At 45.3% G+C, this 20,224-nt stretch overlaps 4 protein-coding genes across 4 annotated transcripts in view; 3 read left to right on the top strand and 1 right to left on the bottom strand.

Moving 5' to 3' along the window:
- LOC128711925 (netrin receptor UNC5C-like) overlaps positions 1-4,801 on the top strand; it is a 34,018-nt gene extending 29,217 nt beyond the window's left edge. The window contains exons 10-11 of the mRNA XM_053806817.1: positions 2,970-3,076; positions 3,405-4,801. Of these exons, the coding sequence (XP_053662792.1) occupies positions 2,970-3,076; positions 3,405-4,801 (1,504 nt within the window). The remainder of the gene's footprint in view (positions 1-2,969; positions 3,077-3,404) is intronic.
- A 5,662-nt stretch (positions 4,802-10,463) lies between these two features.
- On the top strand, positions 10,464-13,811 carry LOC128712539 (probable ATP-dependent DNA helicase HFM1). Its single transcript, XM_053807431.1, has 2 exons — positions 10,464-13,289; positions 13,347-13,811. Exons 1-2 carry the CDS (start codon positions 10,464-10,466, stop codon positions 13,809-13,811), a joined length of 3,291 nt encoding a protein of 1,096 aa, XP_053663406.1.
- Positions 13,812-14,866: 1,055 nt separating this feature from the next.
- On the bottom strand, positions 14,867-16,025 carry LOC128712538 (glia maturation factor gamma). The gene is made up of 5 exons (XM_053807430.1): positions 16,021-16,025; positions 15,619-15,625; positions 15,522-15,524; positions 15,331-15,424; positions 14,867-15,186 (listed from the first exon to the last, which is right to left on the bottom strand). Exons 1-5 carry the CDS (start codon positions 16,023-16,025, stop codon positions 14,867-14,869), a joined length of 429 nt encoding a protein of 142 aa, XP_053663405.1.
- Positions 16,026-16,118: 93 nt separating this feature from the next.
- On the top strand, positions 16,119-18,396 carry LOC128714374 (exocyst complex component 3). Its single transcript, XM_053809248.1, has 2 exons — positions 16,119-17,090; positions 17,155-18,396. The coding sequence occupies exons 1-2, from the start codon at positions 16,119-16,121 to the stop codon at positions 18,394-18,396; spliced, it is 2,214 nt and encodes a 737-aa protein (XP_053665223.1).
- Positions 18,397-20,224: the final 1,828 nt, after the last annotated feature.

The raw sequence follows: 20,224 nt of genomic DNA, 5'->3' as shown, positions 1-20,224 counted from the left end.
TTCTGCTGCTGCTGCTGCTACTCCTTACGCTTTATTATCAGCCGCTAGAATTCCGAGCTAAAAAAACCATCTTAACGAACCCGTCTGAACTCCGCCTCTTCTGCTGCCGGTTCGCGGAAATTTATAAACCTAATAACCGCATAAAATAACACCACACCGTTTCACCATCGGTTCCATCGGCATCGGAATGGAAGACGCTGCGCCACGATGACTGATGTTTCTGTAAATAACCACACATCCAATTACGCGAGCGCGAATACCACCACCGTTACGTGGTAGCGTCTCCATGTCCCCCATGTGCGTTCGTCTATCACTCTCAATAACCACACAGCACACGGGTGGTCATAAAACTTCACATCGACGTAGGTCGCGAGATAGGCCCGCACAAACAAGATCGATGCGCTTTCGCTGCCTTCGCAATGCGGATCTACTGTGCCGTGGTCTCTACATACGCTGCGCGACTAGATTGTCTTGGATGGGCCTAATGGTATAAGATCGGGACAGGCGGGCCATCTGCAACTGAGGCCTACCTGTCTCTAACCACCTATCTGGCTCTGCACTGCCGGTAGAGCTTGAAAGGTGATAAAACGTTCACTTTGGTGTAATTACAACGCAACCAGCGATCAAACGGAGAGCACACATTGTTGGCCTCGTTGCCCCGCCGTGGACACGTACTAATAGAGTAATCAAAGCCATCCGTCATCAGCGCCAAACCGAAGGGGAAAGATAAACGCCTCGCATCCACATTCCGTTCCAAGATGACGGTCAGTGCGGAATCAAAAACTCCCCTTCAGTCATCCGACTCCGTAATAAGACAGGCAGCATGCGGCACTTGTTTTGTGGCCCGCTCGGTAGGCTTTTATGGCTCATTCATTTTAATCACGCCTTCTTCCCGTGAAGAAGTGGACATTCGTTTTGATTACGGCGGAAGTCAAATTCCGGCCCCACTTAACGCTGAACGGTGCGACACAGCGCAACCGCGGGAGGAAGCGAGATCGTTCTGTATTTTTAACGCACCTAATGAATTCTACTGTACGGGAATGGAAAACCATTGCCATTTGGGCCATTGTGGTCATCCTTTTGATCATCCTTTATGACGGTTTTTCGGTTGATTTTCACTCTGTCTGTTCTAAATCTCCATCCAGATGTGTAGGCAGCAGGCAGCCGACCCAAATTCGACGCAGGAATCACCAAACATGGCTAATGCGCCATCAATGAGGTGTCAAAAATGTGAATACTTGGAATACGCTCGTAGCGCCAACGCCACTGCCCAAAATCGCAATGTCTACATATGGAAGGATATGCGAATTCGTCCAGTGTCGTGAATGCCCGCTGCATACCGCAACCAAAAGTCGTCGGTGATTAATCAATAAATTTCGCGCCCTCGCCGGCAATTACAGAGTCACAGGTTGCGACTAGTTCGGAAATCGTCACATTATGCTCCGATGTGGCGTAACCACCGACAGCGCCGATCGTAAACCGTGTGCGTATGTCCGTTGAAGCTGCGAGACGTGACAGAAATATCTGAGTTCGGTGGCGAAAAAAAAGGCCGGTGTCCGGGCCGGCTGTCGCAATCCAGTAGGGGTGTCTTAATTTCATCCTTTTACGACGCGGTCATATTTCTCGCGAAATGACCAAAACGGCCGTCGAACTGACGATCGGGCTCGGTCGGCTGCGAAATGCGAGACTCGTTAACACGCGAAACACGCTTTAAAGTGGCGATTAAAATTATTGATTGTCGGTGGCGAAGGCAATGGGAATGAAGTGTCACGTCTTTAATGTGGACAAAAAAAGGCCCACATTTGTGTGTGATGTGTTCGATCTTTTGCCGCTGTGGACGCTGTGTTTGGAAATATAACCTTCCTGCACCGTGCCCTGTGGTCAATTGTGTTGAATGCAAAGAGAACCTACTAAATCACCCACTGGTTTGCGTTGGGTAGCGGTAAGGTAAGACTCCGATTTCAGCTCAGACGCTCTTCGGTAATTTGAACTCGCAAACTGCATTCCTCCGACTGAGGATCAGGAAATCAGCGGAACGAGCCGTTTGGCCGTTTGTGACTCAGCTCGTTAGATGGTCACGAGTTGGATTTATGCAAATTTGCTTTTTACCCAAACCACCCACACGCAGGCACACGCCCTTACTGGGACCATTTCAAACGGCCTCATCCATTTCTTTCTCTCTCTCTCTCTCAATCGCACGCTTGCTTTCATTCAGATTGTATCAGTCCAATTCCAAAATCCAAAAACCCAAACCAAACACCTCTACCGGTCGTGATTATCCTAGGACACACCGTTTGGTGTCATTTGGACCACTCTCCAAATAGACGACCCAGAGTGGCCCGTCCCGAGTTCGTGGACGAGAGGGCACGAAAGAACTAATCTATGTCACATAATTCAACTATACTGACACCTCATTACCATTAACTCGTTTGTTTACCGCCATGTTTAACATCAGTCTTCCAGTGTACCAGTCGGACTGCGTCCCTGTGGTCACACTTTGGAAATAACTACAAACGAAAAAAAAAAACACACGTCGCAGTTCTGCGGATTGACCACTCCATTCGTCTTTTTTGTGCCGCTTTGTGACAGCGCAGCGTTCTAATGCCGCGCGCGGTGGAATGTAATTTATGGGCTCCATCCATCCCAGTGGCGTGGACCCACAGTGCTGGGCATCCCGAAATTGACCCATCACCTCGCTATGGTCAGTCTGTAGTTCGGCATACACACAAAAAAAAACCTACAGATCGTGCACAAAGTTCTTGCTCACCACGCACCGCACCATCAGCACCATAATAGACCATCGCATTCCGTTCTGACCACAACCGCGCTTCTACGAAACTCCCGACGTTCAGATCGTGCAGTTCGGCCGGACAGTTGTCTACCGAAACCTGTCAAACCATAAATGGATTTTATGCACTCCTGCAGTTTCCATTCATTGCCTCTCCGTTCGCTTTCCATTTCTTTCGCAGTTATATCTACCCGTTGGACAAAGTTAGCATCAATGAATCATACTCGTCGTCCACCTATTCGAAACGCGTGTGCAGTGTGGAGTCGCTCGAGACATCGACCAACACATGTAAGTATCAGCGCTAGGCGCCGGCAGTGAACGATTGAATCGTTGCCGAACCACCACTTGCCCGACGTTGCGCCCAATATCGATCGTGATCAATTTGCCAACGCAGAATGCTTGTCTCAATTTGACATCCGATTGATTGACGCGGTCAAAAAGTTGAAGTTGTAGAAGAATATTCTGTCGCCATTGCCTGTACAGTCACTACAAAGTACTACACCCGCGGCATGTCACAAATGTCACTTGCTTGGTGACAAGCACAGGTTGTGATACTAATTACTACTCTTTGTTCGGTTCTGCTTTGTTTTCTTTCAACTAAACATCACCGAAATAGCAGCAGATTCCGCCTACGATCAGGCACCGATGATTCCCAACACATCGCCTGCCATTCGACCGACGACCTTAGTGGAAGAGGCGGGAACATTCCGGGGCACCGAGGTAACTCAAGCGACGCTTACGCCGGCCGGAGCACTGCTTAAGCTTAACACCTACTCGACCGCGTTGCTAATCCCCGAAGGGGCCATTCCGAAGCACCAGCGGCACAGCGTGGTTCTCTCGATCGTGCGGGACGACAAACATCACGTGCCGGTACCGACCGGGCCTCGCTCAACCTACCTCAGCCCGGTCGTGTTCTGTGGTCCGGTCGATACGAAAGTAAATAAACCGATCGTCATGAAGCTGCCACACTGTGCCGAGAACCTTTCCGACTGGGCCTTTTCGCTCTACTGCGCCCCGGATAATGTAACGTCGTGGAGCAAGGTCGTGACCATAGGCGAAGAGACGATCAACACGCCGGCCCTAGTGCAGATCGACAAGCGATACGCGTACGTACTAACCGAAACATTCGGCAAGTACGTGCTGGTGGGTGAATCGGCCACCGACATCCAGGAGCGGGTTGCTTGCAAAAACCTGCGGCTATTTATCTGTGGCCCGTCAACCATTCCCGAGTTTTCCGATGTCAGTTTGCGGATCTACATCGTCGAAGATAACCCAGGTGCGGAGGAACGTTGCAGATACTGTGAGCAAGAAATTGGCGGTGTTGTGCTCGGTCGCAGCTCAGTTCTACATTTTGCCGATGTCGGACAGGGTCTTATCATCGACATGCAGTGTGTTGGGGGATGGCGAACGAAGAGTACCAGTGAACGACAGACGATACCGTTCTCGCACGTGTGGAACAGCAACTCCACAGCGCTGCACTGTAGTTTCACCCTGTGTCGAACCGAACACGACAAGTGTGACTTTAAGATCGAGGTGCAGGCGGCACAGGATCTCGGCTCGTTGGAAATTCTCAGTTCCTTCGGTGCATCAGCCACTATGAGCATCTCGTCGTTTGTCCCGATGCAGAGAGATGGCCAGTGTCAGCATTCATCCAGTTCCTTTGAAACTATGACCATCTGTAGCGTTGGGTCTGGTTCGGGCGATCACACCAACGTTCTCGCTACCGATCGCTTCCGGCTATCGAAGGACGTCAAACGGAAGCTATGCCGTTGTCTCGACCCACCAACCCAGAAACGGAACGATTGGCGCATGCTCGCCGCTCACCTCAACGTTGACCGTTACCTCACGTATTTCGCCACCCGGCCGTCACCCACCGACCAGATTCTCGACCTCTGGGAGTGCCGCAATCGCGAGCTGAACGCGCTGCATCAACTGATCGAGATCTGTCGCACGATGGAACGACCGGATGCGGTAGCAATACTGGAACAGATCCAAACAGCTCCCTGGGTGTAAGTCGATCGTCATGCTCATTACGTGGGCAACGGTGGGCTTCCCGGGCATACGGAAGCCACCGCCAGAACTAACGAATAACCAAGCGATGGCTGCGATATAGGTCAAGTCACTCTTTATAAATATTTATAATTCATTATCTCCAAACGGACACCGCTAGCCGGTCTGTCAGTGTGTTGCACCAACCGTTTGGCGAATGACTGACAGGCGGGCTATCCTGAAACATCCCCACACCCTGCTTCCACCTTCATAGCACCCCCATCCTGGACTGGACAATCCTATCGGACAATCTTATATTAACTCTACCACACTACCGCAAAGCTGATAGTCAAGCACTACACGAATTGTCGGATGTCATTTACTGACACTGACACGGCACGGATGCGAGGCGTCATTGTACTGATTGCAATTGCACGATGTTACGATGCACTGCACTGGTCTGCAGCAGCCACCACGATGGCCGAAACAGTGGAGGGTCCTGTCCATTCAGAGAAGCCTTTCGAATCGTGAAGTTCAGAGGCGGAGAGGTCAGCTATAAGGTCAGTTTTGCGAAGGGAATGTGTTACATACGGCATACGAGATCCGTGTACATGGTTGGACAACGCGGAACGCGAACTTGCCGACGACTACGATGACTGCACAAAAGGTGATTTCTTTTTTTCTCTCTCCATTTCTAACCTGTATATTCTACCATAGCGCTGTAAGACTTTGTTTCCTTACGCGCACACAGCAAAACATACTATTAATCTCAAAACAGTTACTACAAACTATATCGCTCAATCACAGATGTTCACAAAGGGTAGTGGCTAGAATAATGAATCGAACTTGTTTTGATATAGAAATATTGGAAGTTGTGCAAGTGCCCTGCTATAACCGTTTGGGGGAGGGCATTATTAATCCAGAATTCATATCATACAATGAGCATGTTTTGTTTTTGTGTATGTAGAGTTGTAATAACTCTTTCTAAGATGCCATTATCTGGGTCATTTTCTTAAGCAACTACGCTCCTATTCTACCAAACATCTATATCTTTTTTGTGTCTCCCTATGCCTATACGGCTTTACAGCAAAGATGTAGCAAAAGAGTGAAAATGAAAAAAGAAACCAATAGAATTAATACATGAGACTGAACAAATTTGTGTAGCGAGCGACGTATGATAATTACACATAGAGCTGGAATGGAGTCGTGCGTAACGCTAATATAAGCAGAAGGATAAATACCAAAAGAGCAACATTTGGAACACTGCAATATCGAGAAGATTTCTTGGAGACCGCTTCTGAACACAATTGCGCCTACGATAATGTACTATTTGTTTAAGTTCTTATACCCAAGCCAAGATGTGTCGGATGTGTTACGAGCTATCGAAAACATTAGCCCAGTGTTCTTATTTTAAAATGTGTAGTATATTGAAGAGCAAATGCCCGCAAGCGTTAGGATTTGTCTCTTGTCCGAATATCCAGTGTGGCACGGAAACGAACTATGTTAAAGCTGATTTCATCTACTGTTTTTCTAACGTACAGAAATGAAGAGTTTCGGGATTAAATCATTCACGATTAAGTGCATTACATGCGCACAACTGTTTCCTTAAACATACTTGTAACATACCTAGTGTGTAAGAATGACCGACGACGACGGAGATCCAAACGAGGTACACTATTGTTTTCGACCGAGCACGAGAGCCAGACGCGTGATAAAATATTTAAAATATTTTGATTCTTTGCACTTTCTGTAACTCGATTGCACTCGATTAGTTGTCTACTTTCTGATGATACAATGAACCAGACCCCTATCGAACTTAATGAAATTGCCTTTTTCTAGGTTTTACGGTTGTTCTTACATGTTTTCAATTTATTATCCTTTTGCTTCCACATTTGTGGAGGTCAAATCCTATGTTACTATATTAGTGCTTAAGTAGAAGTGATTGTTTAACGCTGTAAACGGAAGGATGAGCTGCAGATTGGAATATGTAATGTGTATTGGCCAGTGAAGGCTAATGAGTATAGCGTGTTTTTTCTCTTTTGTGTGAATGTCTGATGGATTATGGTACCGGTAAAAACAAGGCAACGGAAAATATGCGCATTTAGGGCAGCGCGTGCACATTCAAACGAGGGATGCTACTGAATAATGCTTCAAAAACTTCGAGTGCCAAGAGGAAACATTTTTTTTTCATTGTTCTTGCCACATCCACTCACGGCCAACCGTACTAATGAACAAGCGGTTCGCTTAGATTGTCCTTGCATCCTGTCCCGCCCGCCCGACGCACATCTGTCCCGCATTTTCCCCTCGTATTCTGTAGCCTGTCAACGACACATACAGCGTGACTACAGGACGCGAAAGAATACGGTGGCATTGTGTACTGCTCAAACATCATATTTCGCTCCCACTGGCCCTTGTTTCCGTTGCGGGGTCCCTTCTTGGGACACGTGCTACAAATCAACCAGCATATCTTCCCGTGCTTCATACCCATCCGGACGCCAACTTCCGGCCGCCCAGCGGCGATGGCAATTAACTCAGCTGGAAACGAAATTAATTGTAAAACCGCACCGCGCATCGGTACCGCAAACCGCATTCGGTGCACACTGCACAATGCATGCAACAATGAGTAAAACAAAGCATCCGGACAGAAATATGAGCATAAATTGTCAATAAATTGCGGAATGCATACATTCCTCGCTGTCCTGCGTTGCCAGCCAGTCCTGTCCGGTTTTGGGAAATGCCACACAGCAAGGACACAATTTAAAATGCGCTTTTTAGTTTAGTTGTTTCTTTCCTTTCCCAAGCTATTCCATTGCTCAACAATACCTATTGTGTAGGTAACGCCGTAGCTAAAAAGTTGCCAACTAGGGTGATGATGCGTTTCAGAGTGTCCCGTGCTGTTGCCATTTTTTTCTTTTCTATTATTTATTAGTCATTCATGTGCAGCTAATACTACGAGTGGTGCAAAAAATTGTTTAGTTATCACATTTGCATACGTTCCCAGCTAAAATGTATTCAATTAGTGAACATTTGGAACAATGGCTATGGCAATATTTTGACAGGAAGGAGTACGTTCGGCTTCAGCGGTTCCGTTTGGTACCATTAGCTTAAAACCTCTCCCAACTAGGCCATGCTGATGGGAATTGATTTATGGGCGATTTTCCATAATCGATGACAGTATCGAAGGATAATATTTTCATATTAAATACTGCCCCAGCCGGTGAATCGCACCGCATCGAGCATGGATGGATGATGGCAGGAAATTCTGCAAATGGCAAATGCAATGCACTGCCCAGTACACTCGACTAGCCCCACAGGACAATAGAGGAAAACCAATAGGAAGGATTAAAACCGAAAAAAAAACACACTCACGCACGCACATACACTTGCGTTCGTGCGTGAATGCGGGTCGGTTGCGGCCATCAGACTAATAGCAGCATAAAATAGTGCAAATAAATAGGAAACGTTTGGGCAAATGTTTCCCGTCTGCCTTGAACAGTTGATGCGTAACGAACATGGCACTCGACACACGATGAGCATAATTAAATCGACATCGGTAGTGAACCGGAACGCCGTGGTCAGAGATGCCCTAGCCGTCGCTAGGGTGCCATGGAGAGCGGTGCGCGTACACGTAGTGCGCTGTACAGGGAGATTTGTAAATCGGGCAGTTGTCTTTCGGGACACTGCACACCGCGTGTAGATATACTCGAATTCTTGTGTAAGTAGTTCCCCATAGCTGTACGTAATCGACAGGAAATGCTACCATTAACGATTGATATGCATATACAATACATCTAATATACCGCTCGTAGAGGCATATATATATTTGTTATAAAATATAATCGAAAACTATACCGTACAACCGTGGTGATGTGTATTTATTTCTTCCGAAACAGTACTTTAAAATGTGGGTTTTATTCGAACTTTTTCACGGCAGTTTAACAAATCGTTGTAAATTTTTATTCCTGAGCAAAACAAAACATTCCAACCATTGACCCGAAAACAAAGTCTGAAAATTACAAATTGTCCAAAAACGAATCTGGACCTTCAGGTACATTACTTTTAATGTATCGATATTTCTTCCTGATAAAGGATTTCACTTTTATTTATTTACCCGTTTACACTGCAGCCACTACGCGTCTACGCGAGTTCGTCATCCTCCATTGTACTAACGCACATACAGGGCCAAGAATCCTTCTGTGCATCTTCCTCTCTAACGCAGTTAAGAGGGTTTCGTCAGGTTTGCACAAATTGCGTGTCCAAAAGAAACGTATGTGAGTACTAAAACAGTATAAGTTTTATATAGTCCAAGCTTCGTTCGCGGCGATAAGAGATGTGAATATAGATGTTTACTCAGACTGGTAATTCTATGGTATACGACATATGGTATGGAACTTGAGGTTTTCCATCGCCTGTTCGATCGGCACCGTTCTTCACACGACAGAAAACGGTGCCAAAATCCCATCCGGACCAATCCTCCGTACGCAGGTCTGACAAACCCGCTATGGGTTAATGAAGTCATAGAAAGCCAGAAATGGTAAGCTTAGACTTTTTGAGGTTGTTGTGCCAATAAGGAAAAAAAGAGCTTTGGTAAGCATCCGCTACGTATGTTAACTGTAAACCAATTTTCCAACCAAGCTATGTCATCAGCGTAGTTATGCAAAATCTGGATGGGATTATAGAAAATGGCCCCCGAAGATTCCACCTCCGAGCCTTTTCTAAGTGCGATAGTTTTGGGGCGCCACCCAACCACGCTTTTTGTTTCATTTCATTTGAGGGACTTTCCTTGGGAAACTTTTTTTTAATTAGGGGTCCCCCCTATTAGAATTTCGGGCCTCCAAGGGGATTGATCCGACACTAGACCTACATAACACAACTACGTATTGCTAAAATTATTATGGACGAGTTTAGTTAGTTAGTCTTAATTTATCTGGAATTTTCATGCATTTAAGCATGAAAAAACTACAAATCTAGAAAGTGTATATCAAAATTTGCGAATAAACTGGAAAAACTTAATTCAGTTTTCACATACAACATTAACATTCTGGTCAGTAATTGCGCGATATATTTATTTTTTTATTTTGTTATATAGAACTCAAGAAGATATCGAAAGCCCTATTGTAAAATTTATTTATAAATGTAAATCCTCTACGTAAAAAACAAGATTTTCTAATTGTCCGAGTTTGCGTTCTGGACACTGTATTTATCTACGATTGGAACGCATTACGAAGAGTGCGTTATTGGGAAGCTGATACAACGTATGCAAAAAAACAACCGTTATTTTTCAAATACGTCCTCCACAGGTGCTACAACCGCTATCATTGGCAGTAATAAAAAATATATGTGAAAGAACCGGCTAATTTTTAATACACGAATATTAACGCATGTATTCTTTCACAGCGTTCACGAAAAGTGCCTCCACGAATACTTTAGACACCATCGCAATCCAGTTCTGCGGCAAAATGTTGCTAAGCAACCGAAAGCCGTCTTCAATTTGCTCTACACCATAGAAAGGAATTGTCACACAAATAGGCATTTCGACCAATCTACAACTATAGATCTACAGACATAGCTAATCTGATAGGTGTCGAGCCGTTATCCACAGACAATGTAAGTAACAATCCGATGATTTACTTCGGATCACTTTCACTTTCGTTGTTTGTTTGCAGTGCGTTGCGTCCAATACAGGATGGCACAAGCAGTTCTACCACAACAATCGTACACGTATGAAAATATACACGATGCTACATTGGAGCTACCAGACGGAACATTCACCATGAACAATCTCGATCCGATGATTCGAAACGCGTTTCTCAAGCTAAAAGCATTCAACAAGGTACAGTCGACAGTGGCAAAAACCGTCATACACACGGATAGTTCGATCGTTGTCAATGCACCTACCGGGTCGGGGAAGACCGTAATCCTTGAGCTAGCAATGGTGAAGCTTGCCCAGCAAGCAAAGGACAGTTCGTTTCGAATCCTCTACCTAGCACCGACAAGATCGCTCTGTGCGGAAAAGTTTCAAGATTGGAAGGTACGTTTCGCACCGCTCGGCATTAGTTGCATCCAGTTCGATGGCGATAATGCAGTCGAGGATGTAAGTAAACTCAGCAACCATCGACTTATTCTAAGTACACCGGAAAAATGGGAAGTATTCACACGGCACTGGGATGATCAGAATGTGGCATCCGTATTACGCCCTATCCGGTTGCTGCTGATTGATGAAATTCAAGTCATCAACGATACCGAGCGTGGTTCGAATCTGGAGCTTGTATTGTCTCGCATGAAGTACATCGATGCACGGCTGTGTAGAGACCACCCGAATATTGATGATGTTCCAGTGTCGATCCGTTTTATAGCCGTATCGGCTTGTATCCCCAATGTGGCCGATTTCGCACAATGGCTCAGAAACGATCGGAACGTGATACCGTTCACGTTCGATGACACAAATCGCACAACGAAAATCGAGCGACACGTGCTGAGCTTTCCTTGTGTATCGAACCCGTACAAGTTCGAGTTGAACCTCAATTATAAACTCCCGGCAATAATTGATCAATTTTCACGGCAGAAACCAACGCTTGTCTTTTGCACGTCACGCAAAAGCGTAGAATCGACCGCGAAGTTCCTTGCCCGATCGAACATAAAGCGCAGCATTCCTGCGGGATCAATTCTAAACGAATTGGCCAACAACCTGGCAAACCGAAACTTGCAGGAGTGTGTATCGAAAGGTGTCGCTTACCATCATGCCGGTTTGCTGCACAACGATCGCATCCAGATCGAAAACCACTTCCGTGCCGGTCACTTAACAGTACTCTGCTGTACCAGCACTCTCTGCATGGGTGTTAATCTGCCCGCCTATCTGGTCGTTGTAAAGTCAACGTTTAATTACTCCGGCAAGGATTACACTGATAACTACATCCTGCAGATGATCGGTCGAGCTGGACGTGCTGAGTACAATGAGGATGGTGTAGCGGTCATACTAACGACGGACGTAAATTTAACTCGCTACCAAAAGATCGTTACCGAATCGATCCCGATCGAATCGCAACTTCGCCAGAAACTTCCGGAACTGCTAAATTCTGAAATTGCACACGGCATCATCTACGATCAGCCGGCCGTAATGGAGTGGATAAAATCCACGTTTTTCTACGTCCGCGCACGGCTAAACCCAGCGCACTATCAACTCACCGGTGGACGACTTGTCGATGAGGAGATAGAGAAACTGTGCAACGATACGATTGAGTCACTGGAAGCGAATGAATTGATTGTAAAGCAACGCTCCAATACGATTGTGTCTTCTGCTTGCGGCCGTTTAATGGCACGTAACCAACTATCCTTTCAAACGATGAAACTCCTTCAACAGGACATGAAGGGTAAGGAATCGCTCGACGAAATGCTTGTTCTTATAACACGAGCTAACGAATTCAGCGAATTCAAGTGTCGGCAGGGTGAAAAAAAGATTCTAAACACCCTCAACGGACCCACGATCTCTGCCTCGTACTGTGATGGAGGAGATGATTCAACGGGCGGAGTCCGGTTCCGATGGCCCAGACGCATCAGTACGACCGGGGCCAAGGTGTACTGCTTAGTGCAGGCCGTGTTCGGCAATCTAACCATAAACGATCACGGTTTGCATCAGGAAGCGGCTAAAATCGTAACGCTTGGAGCACGAATTGCCCGGTTCGTTGTTGGGCTGCTAACGGCGAACCGGGACCATTTCGAGTCCGGCAGCTTCCGGGCGCTCGTGAGTGTTACAACGCTACTGCAGTGCTTTCAAACGAAGCTTTGGGAGAACAGTCCGTTTCTGACGAAACAATTGGGACAAATTGGTCCAAGGCTGGCACGCCATCTAGCGGACCGCGGCAAGATAACATTCCAAGCCGTGAGAAATTCAGATCCGCGGGAAATCGAATGTATCCTGAAGAAGCAACCACCTTTGGGTAATGATATTGTTAACTTTGTAAGCGGTTTACCAGAGTTTGCAATTGAGTTGAAGAGAACGCTTGGGGATCCACAGTCCTTTACCTGTACCGTCGTGCAGAAGAATGTAGACTACGATCCGGAAATATCGGTGAGCTTCAGTGTCCTGGTGGGAGATTCTGCTAACAAGGTGCTGCTGCATCTGGACAGCTGTACGATGGAGAACATTCCAGTGATGGGTTGTACGTGGCCTTTGTCGGTGAAAGACTGTTCCGTTGAATCGCTCTCGGCCTACCTCATCTGCCAGAACTGGACCGGATTGGACTGTACGCATACTCTATGGCTAGTGGAGCAACCGAACATCATCAAACACCGTCAAACCGCTATAACTAACTTCTTTCCAAACACTTCGGCAAATGAATCGGCACTTTCCGTCGAAAAACTTGTGTTGCCTTCTGCACTGGAGTTATCCCGAATGCGTTCAAATGTTTCAAAAACGAATGAGCCTTCAAATGGAGTGGAACATTCCTTTCTCGATGTGTCCCGGTATGCAACGTACAATTCCAAACAAACTAATTTTCGTGACCGTATTGCAGCTTTTAACACAATAGCAGCAAACAACAATGCTGCTGATAGTAAGGTGGCCGAAAAGAACCATACTAAACTTTTTGGTGGTTCAAACAATTCGATCAATTATGAACAAATTAACTTTGACAAACCTATCCGTTCTATTTTAAAACCAGCCTCATCTGCACTTCCCGACAAACCACAGACCTTTGCACCGTTAAACATATCCGAGTGCCTAACAATCGGCAACAATCAAAATCTTCTCCAACGGCCAGACAAACCATCAACTGTAGAACTATTGTTCCGAAACGATGAGCTCCAGTACATGTTTCAACCGGAAAAATTCACGCTGAATTTCACACTCTGTAGTCCGGTAGACGATATTGTGGACTGCTTCAAACGGTACAACATATTTATGGCCGATCGGCAAACATTCCTAACTCCACTGCCAGAGAAGCAATACCCGGCGAAGGTTGATATAGTAGCGCAAAAAAAGAAAAACTTTGACCTAGGATCTGCTTGTGATGTTTTTTGCTCTGACGATGAGTGATTATAAGCGAATACTGTACATGATTAGTCTGTTTGATTTGTGACGATTTTTCACAAAACATTAAACTTAAGTTAAGGAACTCCGTTCAATACTATCAAAACTATTCATTTATTGTTACGTTACACGGTAATACACTTACTAAAACAAGCGTAGTAATATGAAATCAAAAACCCCGATGTGTAGGATAGTTAGCGTACTTTACCTGTTTGAATTAGGTAAATAAATGAAATGTCTCTTTTGAATTCTATCAAGATAGCGTACGCATTTATGCTACAATCACATACCGAATGATCTCCCATCCGTGATTGTTTCCCTCGTTCAGTCGAAATCGTTACAATTTGCATAGTTACACACAACGAAAACAAAAATCACCGAATAGTAGTTGTACTTGTGTCTTTGTCGATTGGCTGGCTCCGGAGTGTTCCGAAAGTGGAATTGAAATATACTTAAAATGCTAAGCGTCAACTTCGCTAAAAAGAAAGAATAACGGACAAAAGTGAAACGTTTATACGATTATGTTATGTTATAGCTATTTAGCTTCTATCACGCACGATAATATCGTCGTTGCACGATAAATCTATCGTTAAGTTCCTGCACATATATTGTGATCAGCAAAAGCCAACTAGTGGTCCTGTTCTATGTTCCACTCGCCGCCGTGGATGATATCGTTATCGTTATTGTGGGTAGGTAACTACATACAAAATTCTGAAGAACCGCCGAATGATACCGTACGCCGAGGTATTCCAACTACGTTCACAATAAGCTCTCTAAAATAGTTTGTTTACCCTTTTGTTAGCAAGGATTTGTTTTCCATGCACAACCAATCGTCATACGGCAGGGCACCGGGACTGTGAATCGATTACATAGCATCGTTAGTGCTTATACTTTTTTCTGGCATTTGTTATTTGGCAATTCTTTTTCGCTCTCTCTATCGGGGTTATAATTTCTGGGTGCATATTATAGGGTGCATGTGTCTGTCTGTGCATTCGTGGAGCTTCGTATGGTGCTTCTAGTGATGTGTTGTTGTTCGTTATCTCCGCAATATAATATGCATTTTATCGAAGTTTTTCCCTTAGCCAGTCTTCGGTCATGTCGTCCAGCTCACGTATTTCGTAGTACCGCGTTAGGTCTGCCTCACGCTGCAAAGCCATCCGAGTTTTTGCGTACAACATGCACAGTTCCATCTGACTGTCGCGCGGTGTGTAAAAAATGAAACACATTGGGTAGGATATCCGTGAATCATCATGTACCATCTTGTAGCTATAGATGATATAGCGTGGCTGATGGCTCGGTAGCTGTTCCTGCAGCTCCTCGATTGCCACATCGTCCAGCAACTCGTCTACGGTAACAAGTTGCTTTTCGCGATCAATTTTCACTAAAATATACCATGTTGTTTAGTCATCATCGCCAATGTATTATGCACGTTATCGATAGAGGGGCTGGATGATTCATCCACGACACAACCGATAACAACCGCATCAAATGGTGGATCGTATGCGCGTATGCCTGGGGTACTTACGAATCAGCGCAGTATTGGTTGCGTTTCGTCGGAAACGAAATTTGCAGATCTCCTCCTTTGCCTCCGGGCTAATATCACAGATCTGCGCTTCGGTCTGTTCAAGCGGAAACGGATGATTACGAACAATTATCTTACACGGGATACTAGCGTACGTGAAGGTATTGCTACGCAAGCTAGCAACGGTGACTTACCATCTTTTGTTGAGGTTTGGAAGCAGATGAACACACTTTCACACGATCAAAGCAAACAATTCAACTAAGTTCGAACGTTTAATTCAAATTAACTAACCGTGAAGCTGCAATACGAACAGTTACCGTACGTGCAATGTTTGAAAGCGCCTCGCCTTGATTCTTTGTTTGTGTTTTGCTTGGTACCGTTACGTTTTTGTTGTCTTCTTGCTCTTTGGATGTCACATTCGTTTACAACGTACAGTGCTGCACTTGACTCTATTCGTGCCGCTTTGATAAAAAAAGGCTCGTTTACACAGACAACAAAATGTGTTGCGAAGCTTTCATTATAAGTTTAGAATACGGAGAAGCATTTATATGAACGTACGCTTTGTATAGAAGATGTAGTTAAAATTATAGTACTACTTGGAGCAATATGTATTAAAAATTCTGCATTTTTGTTGCACATTATGACCAAAGTACATTTGATTCCCATAATGTCCAGTACCCACAGTTTGTTTACGTCATCTGGATATCACCAAACACAACCCAAATATTTTCGTCGGTGCACAATCGGGGGATCGGGGAATTAACTCGTGTATTATCAAATTCGATCAAAAAATGGATCTGGAACAAATCCATCAAGAAGCGCGACAAGCGGCCCTGAATGAAGTAAAGAACATGTTTCAGCGGTCAAACCAGATGGAGAAAGTGGACCAGTATCGGCGTCGCATATATCGCAAAAACCTTTCGATGGACGCACAGCTGAAGACGTGCATGCAAAACCAAACCGACGATGTGAAGATTGGCGTGAAGAAACTGCAGACCGCACTGGATCAAATTCAAGAGATTGGCGACCGAATGAAGAGTGCCTTTGCGATGCTCGTCGATGTACCGACCGTGTACGACACGCTGGAAAGTGTCCGGGATGAGAATGCAAAACATTCGCAGTATATGACGGCGATGGAGAACTTGAAGCATATCTTCACCGTTCAGTCCAGCGTCGATAAGGCAATGCAGTGGATCGAGGAGGACAAACTGTTGCACGCCCATCAGTGTTTATCGGATTTGGAAAATTCTCGTGACGATTTGCTTTACGAGCTTCACAAACTACCAAAACAGAACGCACACGATAAGATCACACTGAAACGATACTTCGAGAAGGTGGAAACGGTGTCGGTGACGCTGGAGAAGAAAATAAGGTTGGTGCTGCAACGGACACTGAACACGGTGCGCAAAGAACCGACCGTTATTGTGACGGCGTTGCGTATCATCGAACGTGAGGAAAAAGCCGATGCATTTGCATTGCAGCAGCAGAAAAATACAGGCTTTATTGCCCCAGGACGTCCGAAGCGTTGGCGCCAGAAGGCACTAGACGTGCTGAACGATGCCGTTGTTCAGCGTATCGAAGGTTCGAAGCTGGAGGAGCGATCGGATAACAAGATGTGGTTGGTACGAGACCTCGAACTCACCAGACAGTTTCTATTGGAGGACTTGCGTGTTGTTAAATCGTTATGTGTGCCTTGCTTTCCACCGCATTTCAACATCCTGAACGAGTATGTGAAGATGTATCACAATGCAATGTCGAAATACGTAAGTTGCGAGAAGCCATCTCAAGCCTAAGATTCAGTTAAAACCCTTTTTGATTTAATTTCAGCTTGAAGAACTTATACAAACTGGCCTGGAAGGGAATGAATATGTTACGATACTGTCATGGATCATGAACACATATCCCGGTCGAGAGCTGATGCAACATCCGGAACTGATGATCGATTTGTCGAACGTAGGTCCACTGGTTAGTAAGCAGCGTTTGCACGAAATGGAAACCGCCTACCTAAGAACAATGGAGCGTAACTATCAGGAGTGGATGACGAAAACACTCGAGACAGAAAAAGCAGACTGGATCAACGGGGTCGAGATGGAATCGACCGATCAATACTATCATACATCAGCGCCCATGATCATCTACCAGATGATTGATCAAAATCTACAGGTCACCAATACAACCCACTCGGACCTAACGTTTAATGCGCTAATTCTAAGCATCCAGCAGATGACCAAGTACGGCCATATCTACCGCACTGCGGTAATCGAGTACAAGGAACGTCATTTCCGCGATCGTAGCCAGGCCCCGTTCTTCACGCAACACATCATCACGATCGTGAACAATTGTCAACAAATGATTGAAATTGCACAGCAGTTGAAACAACTTTACTGGCCCAAATCGAAAACGCAGCACTACGAGGAATTTGAAAAGCTGGTCAAGACGTACCAAACGCTGCGCGACGAAACGGGATTGGTACTGCTGGAGGAAGCGTTCCTGGATCTGGAAGGTCACTTCAACGAACTGTTCACCGCCAAGTGGACCACATCGTCGGTGTCGGTAGATACCATTTGCGTTACGCTAGAGGACTATTTTCAGGACTACAATCATCTCCGAACGGCCAACTTTGAGTACGTTATCGGCGAGGCACAGAAAATGGTGGCAAAGCGTTACATCAAAGCGATGCTTTCGAAGCGGTTGAACAAAAATCGGGCCGAATGTGAGGTGCTTGCGAAAAAAATCGCGAAGGAAGCAAAGCAGATCAAAATGTTTTTCGAAAAGGTGGCACCAAACGTTGCCAAAAGCGATTCGCCGATCGACGTGATTTCCAATTTGGCGGGTTTGCTGAACTGTGACGCAGAGATGCTGGTGCTCGATTTGCACTCTGTACTTTCATCGTATCCTTCCATTACCGAGGATCATCTCGTTCGGTTGTTTTACTTGCGGAATGATTTTAAAAGCAGCGAACTAAAGGAAAAGGTGCAGGATGCGTTGGCGTCGAGAAAATCTACCATCAGCCATGATAAGCAAGATGCAATATTTAAAGAAATTGTCTTTTCTGACAAGCTTTGGTAAACTGCGCATTCCACATCGGTATGACTTAGATTCTGATTACTACAATAAATATTTATAGAATTATGCAAATAGTAGTGAAAATTAATTTAAAAATGATTGAACACACCAATTTGAACCCGTGGTAAAAGCAGGCAAAAAAATTACCCTTCGGTAAGCTGACATGTCGCGAACTGCCAATTTAGCTGTCAATCTGTAAAACGTCAAACTGGTAGCTGGTGCTGCCATTCCATTCACGCACGTCGTCGTCAACAAATTGAACGGAGGAGAAAAGGTGTCTGTTTGCATCATCCGCTCGACAGCGAGAGGGCTCTTCGCGTACATCACCTCCCAGAAGGCAACGCAACACAACTCAACAACAAACCGGAAACACATCGCCCATAAGCCATAGTGCCGCTGCATCCGATGTGCAGCATCCATCAGCAAACGTCCAACCAACGACAGCGCGAAAGTCAGCCATCGGCCACAAGATCATCACCTACTATTTTGCCGTGCACAATTGGGAGGGCTGCAACCACCGTGTTGTAAGCGCTCGGAATCGATTTGGATGGAAGTATGAACCAAGAGCCTTTCACATACGCCTTATCGCAGATCAGTCACTTAGTGTCGAACGTGAACAAGAAGAACACCGCGGCCACAGTTCGTCAGCTAGCGCAGGTAAGCAGATAAAGTTCCATACGATCATCATCATAGAAAGTTCGATTGCCTTCCTGTGGGCGGACGGGCGAGCGAGTGGGTGAGTGGTGTTGTGAAAGATGGGGACAGACCGCGGGCAGTGTATATTGGCAGACGTGGTCGTTAGTAAAAACAATTTGAGGAGAAAGTTGAAATATGTGGATATTTCCTGAGAACCACAATTAGGTGCATGATGTACGAAGAATTAGGATGCATCTACGAAACATTATCATTAGGATCGATCGTTCCATCGCGATCTTTTCGAGGCGGCTAAGTGCATTTGGTTGAGTGGAGAAAAATCTATTTATAGGCAATTCGTAATATCTACCCTGCTTTGACACCGAGTCGTATTAGCTATTGTGACAGTGTTTCTATTGTGTTACATGCATTGCACAAACATTACGAGAAAAGATAAGCAGAATGTGTTGGTATAATGGCTGTCAACCATTGAATTACACGAATCTAGTTAGCCTCCTAATGGAACTTGCGTGCTGTGAACACATTGAGGGAAGACTGCGACTCGAAATGTGCAACTGATGGCCTTGTGCTAATGTTTTTCTTTCTTTCTTACTTGTCCATTTTGTTCGAACCAATTGACGCGAATATCTGCTCTTGGTTACGGAACGTTATCTCTTATTGAAATGAAAGCAGAGAACTATCTATGTTTAGTAAATCAAACACATATCAATGGAATTAAGCGACTATTCATGTAGCGGAATGCGAATAAGGAATATTTTTTTGTTGTCAACATAACCTTATGTACAGTTGTGTTGTGTAGTCGCGAAAAGGGGTTGTGCCGCTAAGCATTTGAAATTTGAATCCAAATTCTTATATCCTTCTTCGTTTTTTGCCTTTTCTTGTGTTCAGCGGAGGCTAATCGGAATATTTCCAAGTTTGTGTTTCGTAAGCGCTTCTGCGTTTCCTTCGCCAAGGCAACGAAATGACGTTTGACTCAGCCCAATTTGACAGCTACGCAGCACCAGCACCAGCTACGGAATGGCGTTCAAAGCGCCTGACTGTCGGTGCTGTTGGCTCCGCCATGTTGTTTAATCGGATGTGAAAGAGAAGCGATTTGGAGTTTGGAGAGTGCTGTACGGTTTTCAGGCTCGGTTTGGTCCGTAAATTAGTGTACAAGGAAAAAAGATGGAAAATTCTC

The sequence above is a fragment of the Anopheles marshallii genome, chromosome 3 (genome assembly GCF_943734725.1).
Source record: "Anopheles marshallii chromosome 3, idAnoMarsDA_429_01, whole genome shotgun sequence".
Taxonomy (NCBI): Eukaryota; Metazoa; Arthropoda; class Insecta; order Diptera; family Culicidae; genus Anopheles; species Anopheles marshallii.
Note: the sequence above shows the minus strand (reverse complement) of the source record. Positions and strands in the feature narration are given on the sequence as shown.

Excerpts from the sequence above, each read along its gene's own strand:
- LOC128714374 (XM_053809248.1), top strand. The coding sequence starts at position 16,119 with ATGGATCTGGAACAAATCCATCAAGAAGCGCGACAAGCGGCCCTGAAT. Across the intron at positions 17,091-17,154 it reads ACAATGCAATGTCGAAATAC|CTTGAAGAACTTATACAAAC; the intron begins GTAAGTTGCGAG and ends ATTTAATTTCAG.
- LOC128712539 (XM_053807431.1), top strand. The coding sequence starts at position 10,464 with ATGGCACAAGCAGTTCTACCACAACAATCGTACACGTATGAAAATATA. Across the intron at positions 13,290-13,346 it reads ATTTTCGTGACCGTATTGCA|AACCATACTAAACTTTTTGG; the intron begins GCTTTTAACACA and ends GTGGCCGAAAAG.
- LOC128712538 (XM_053807430.1), bottom strand. Across the intron at positions 15,187-15,330 it reads AACCAATACTGCGCTGATTC|TGAAAATTGATCGCGAAAAG; the intron begins GTAAGTACCCCA and ends GGTATATTTTAG.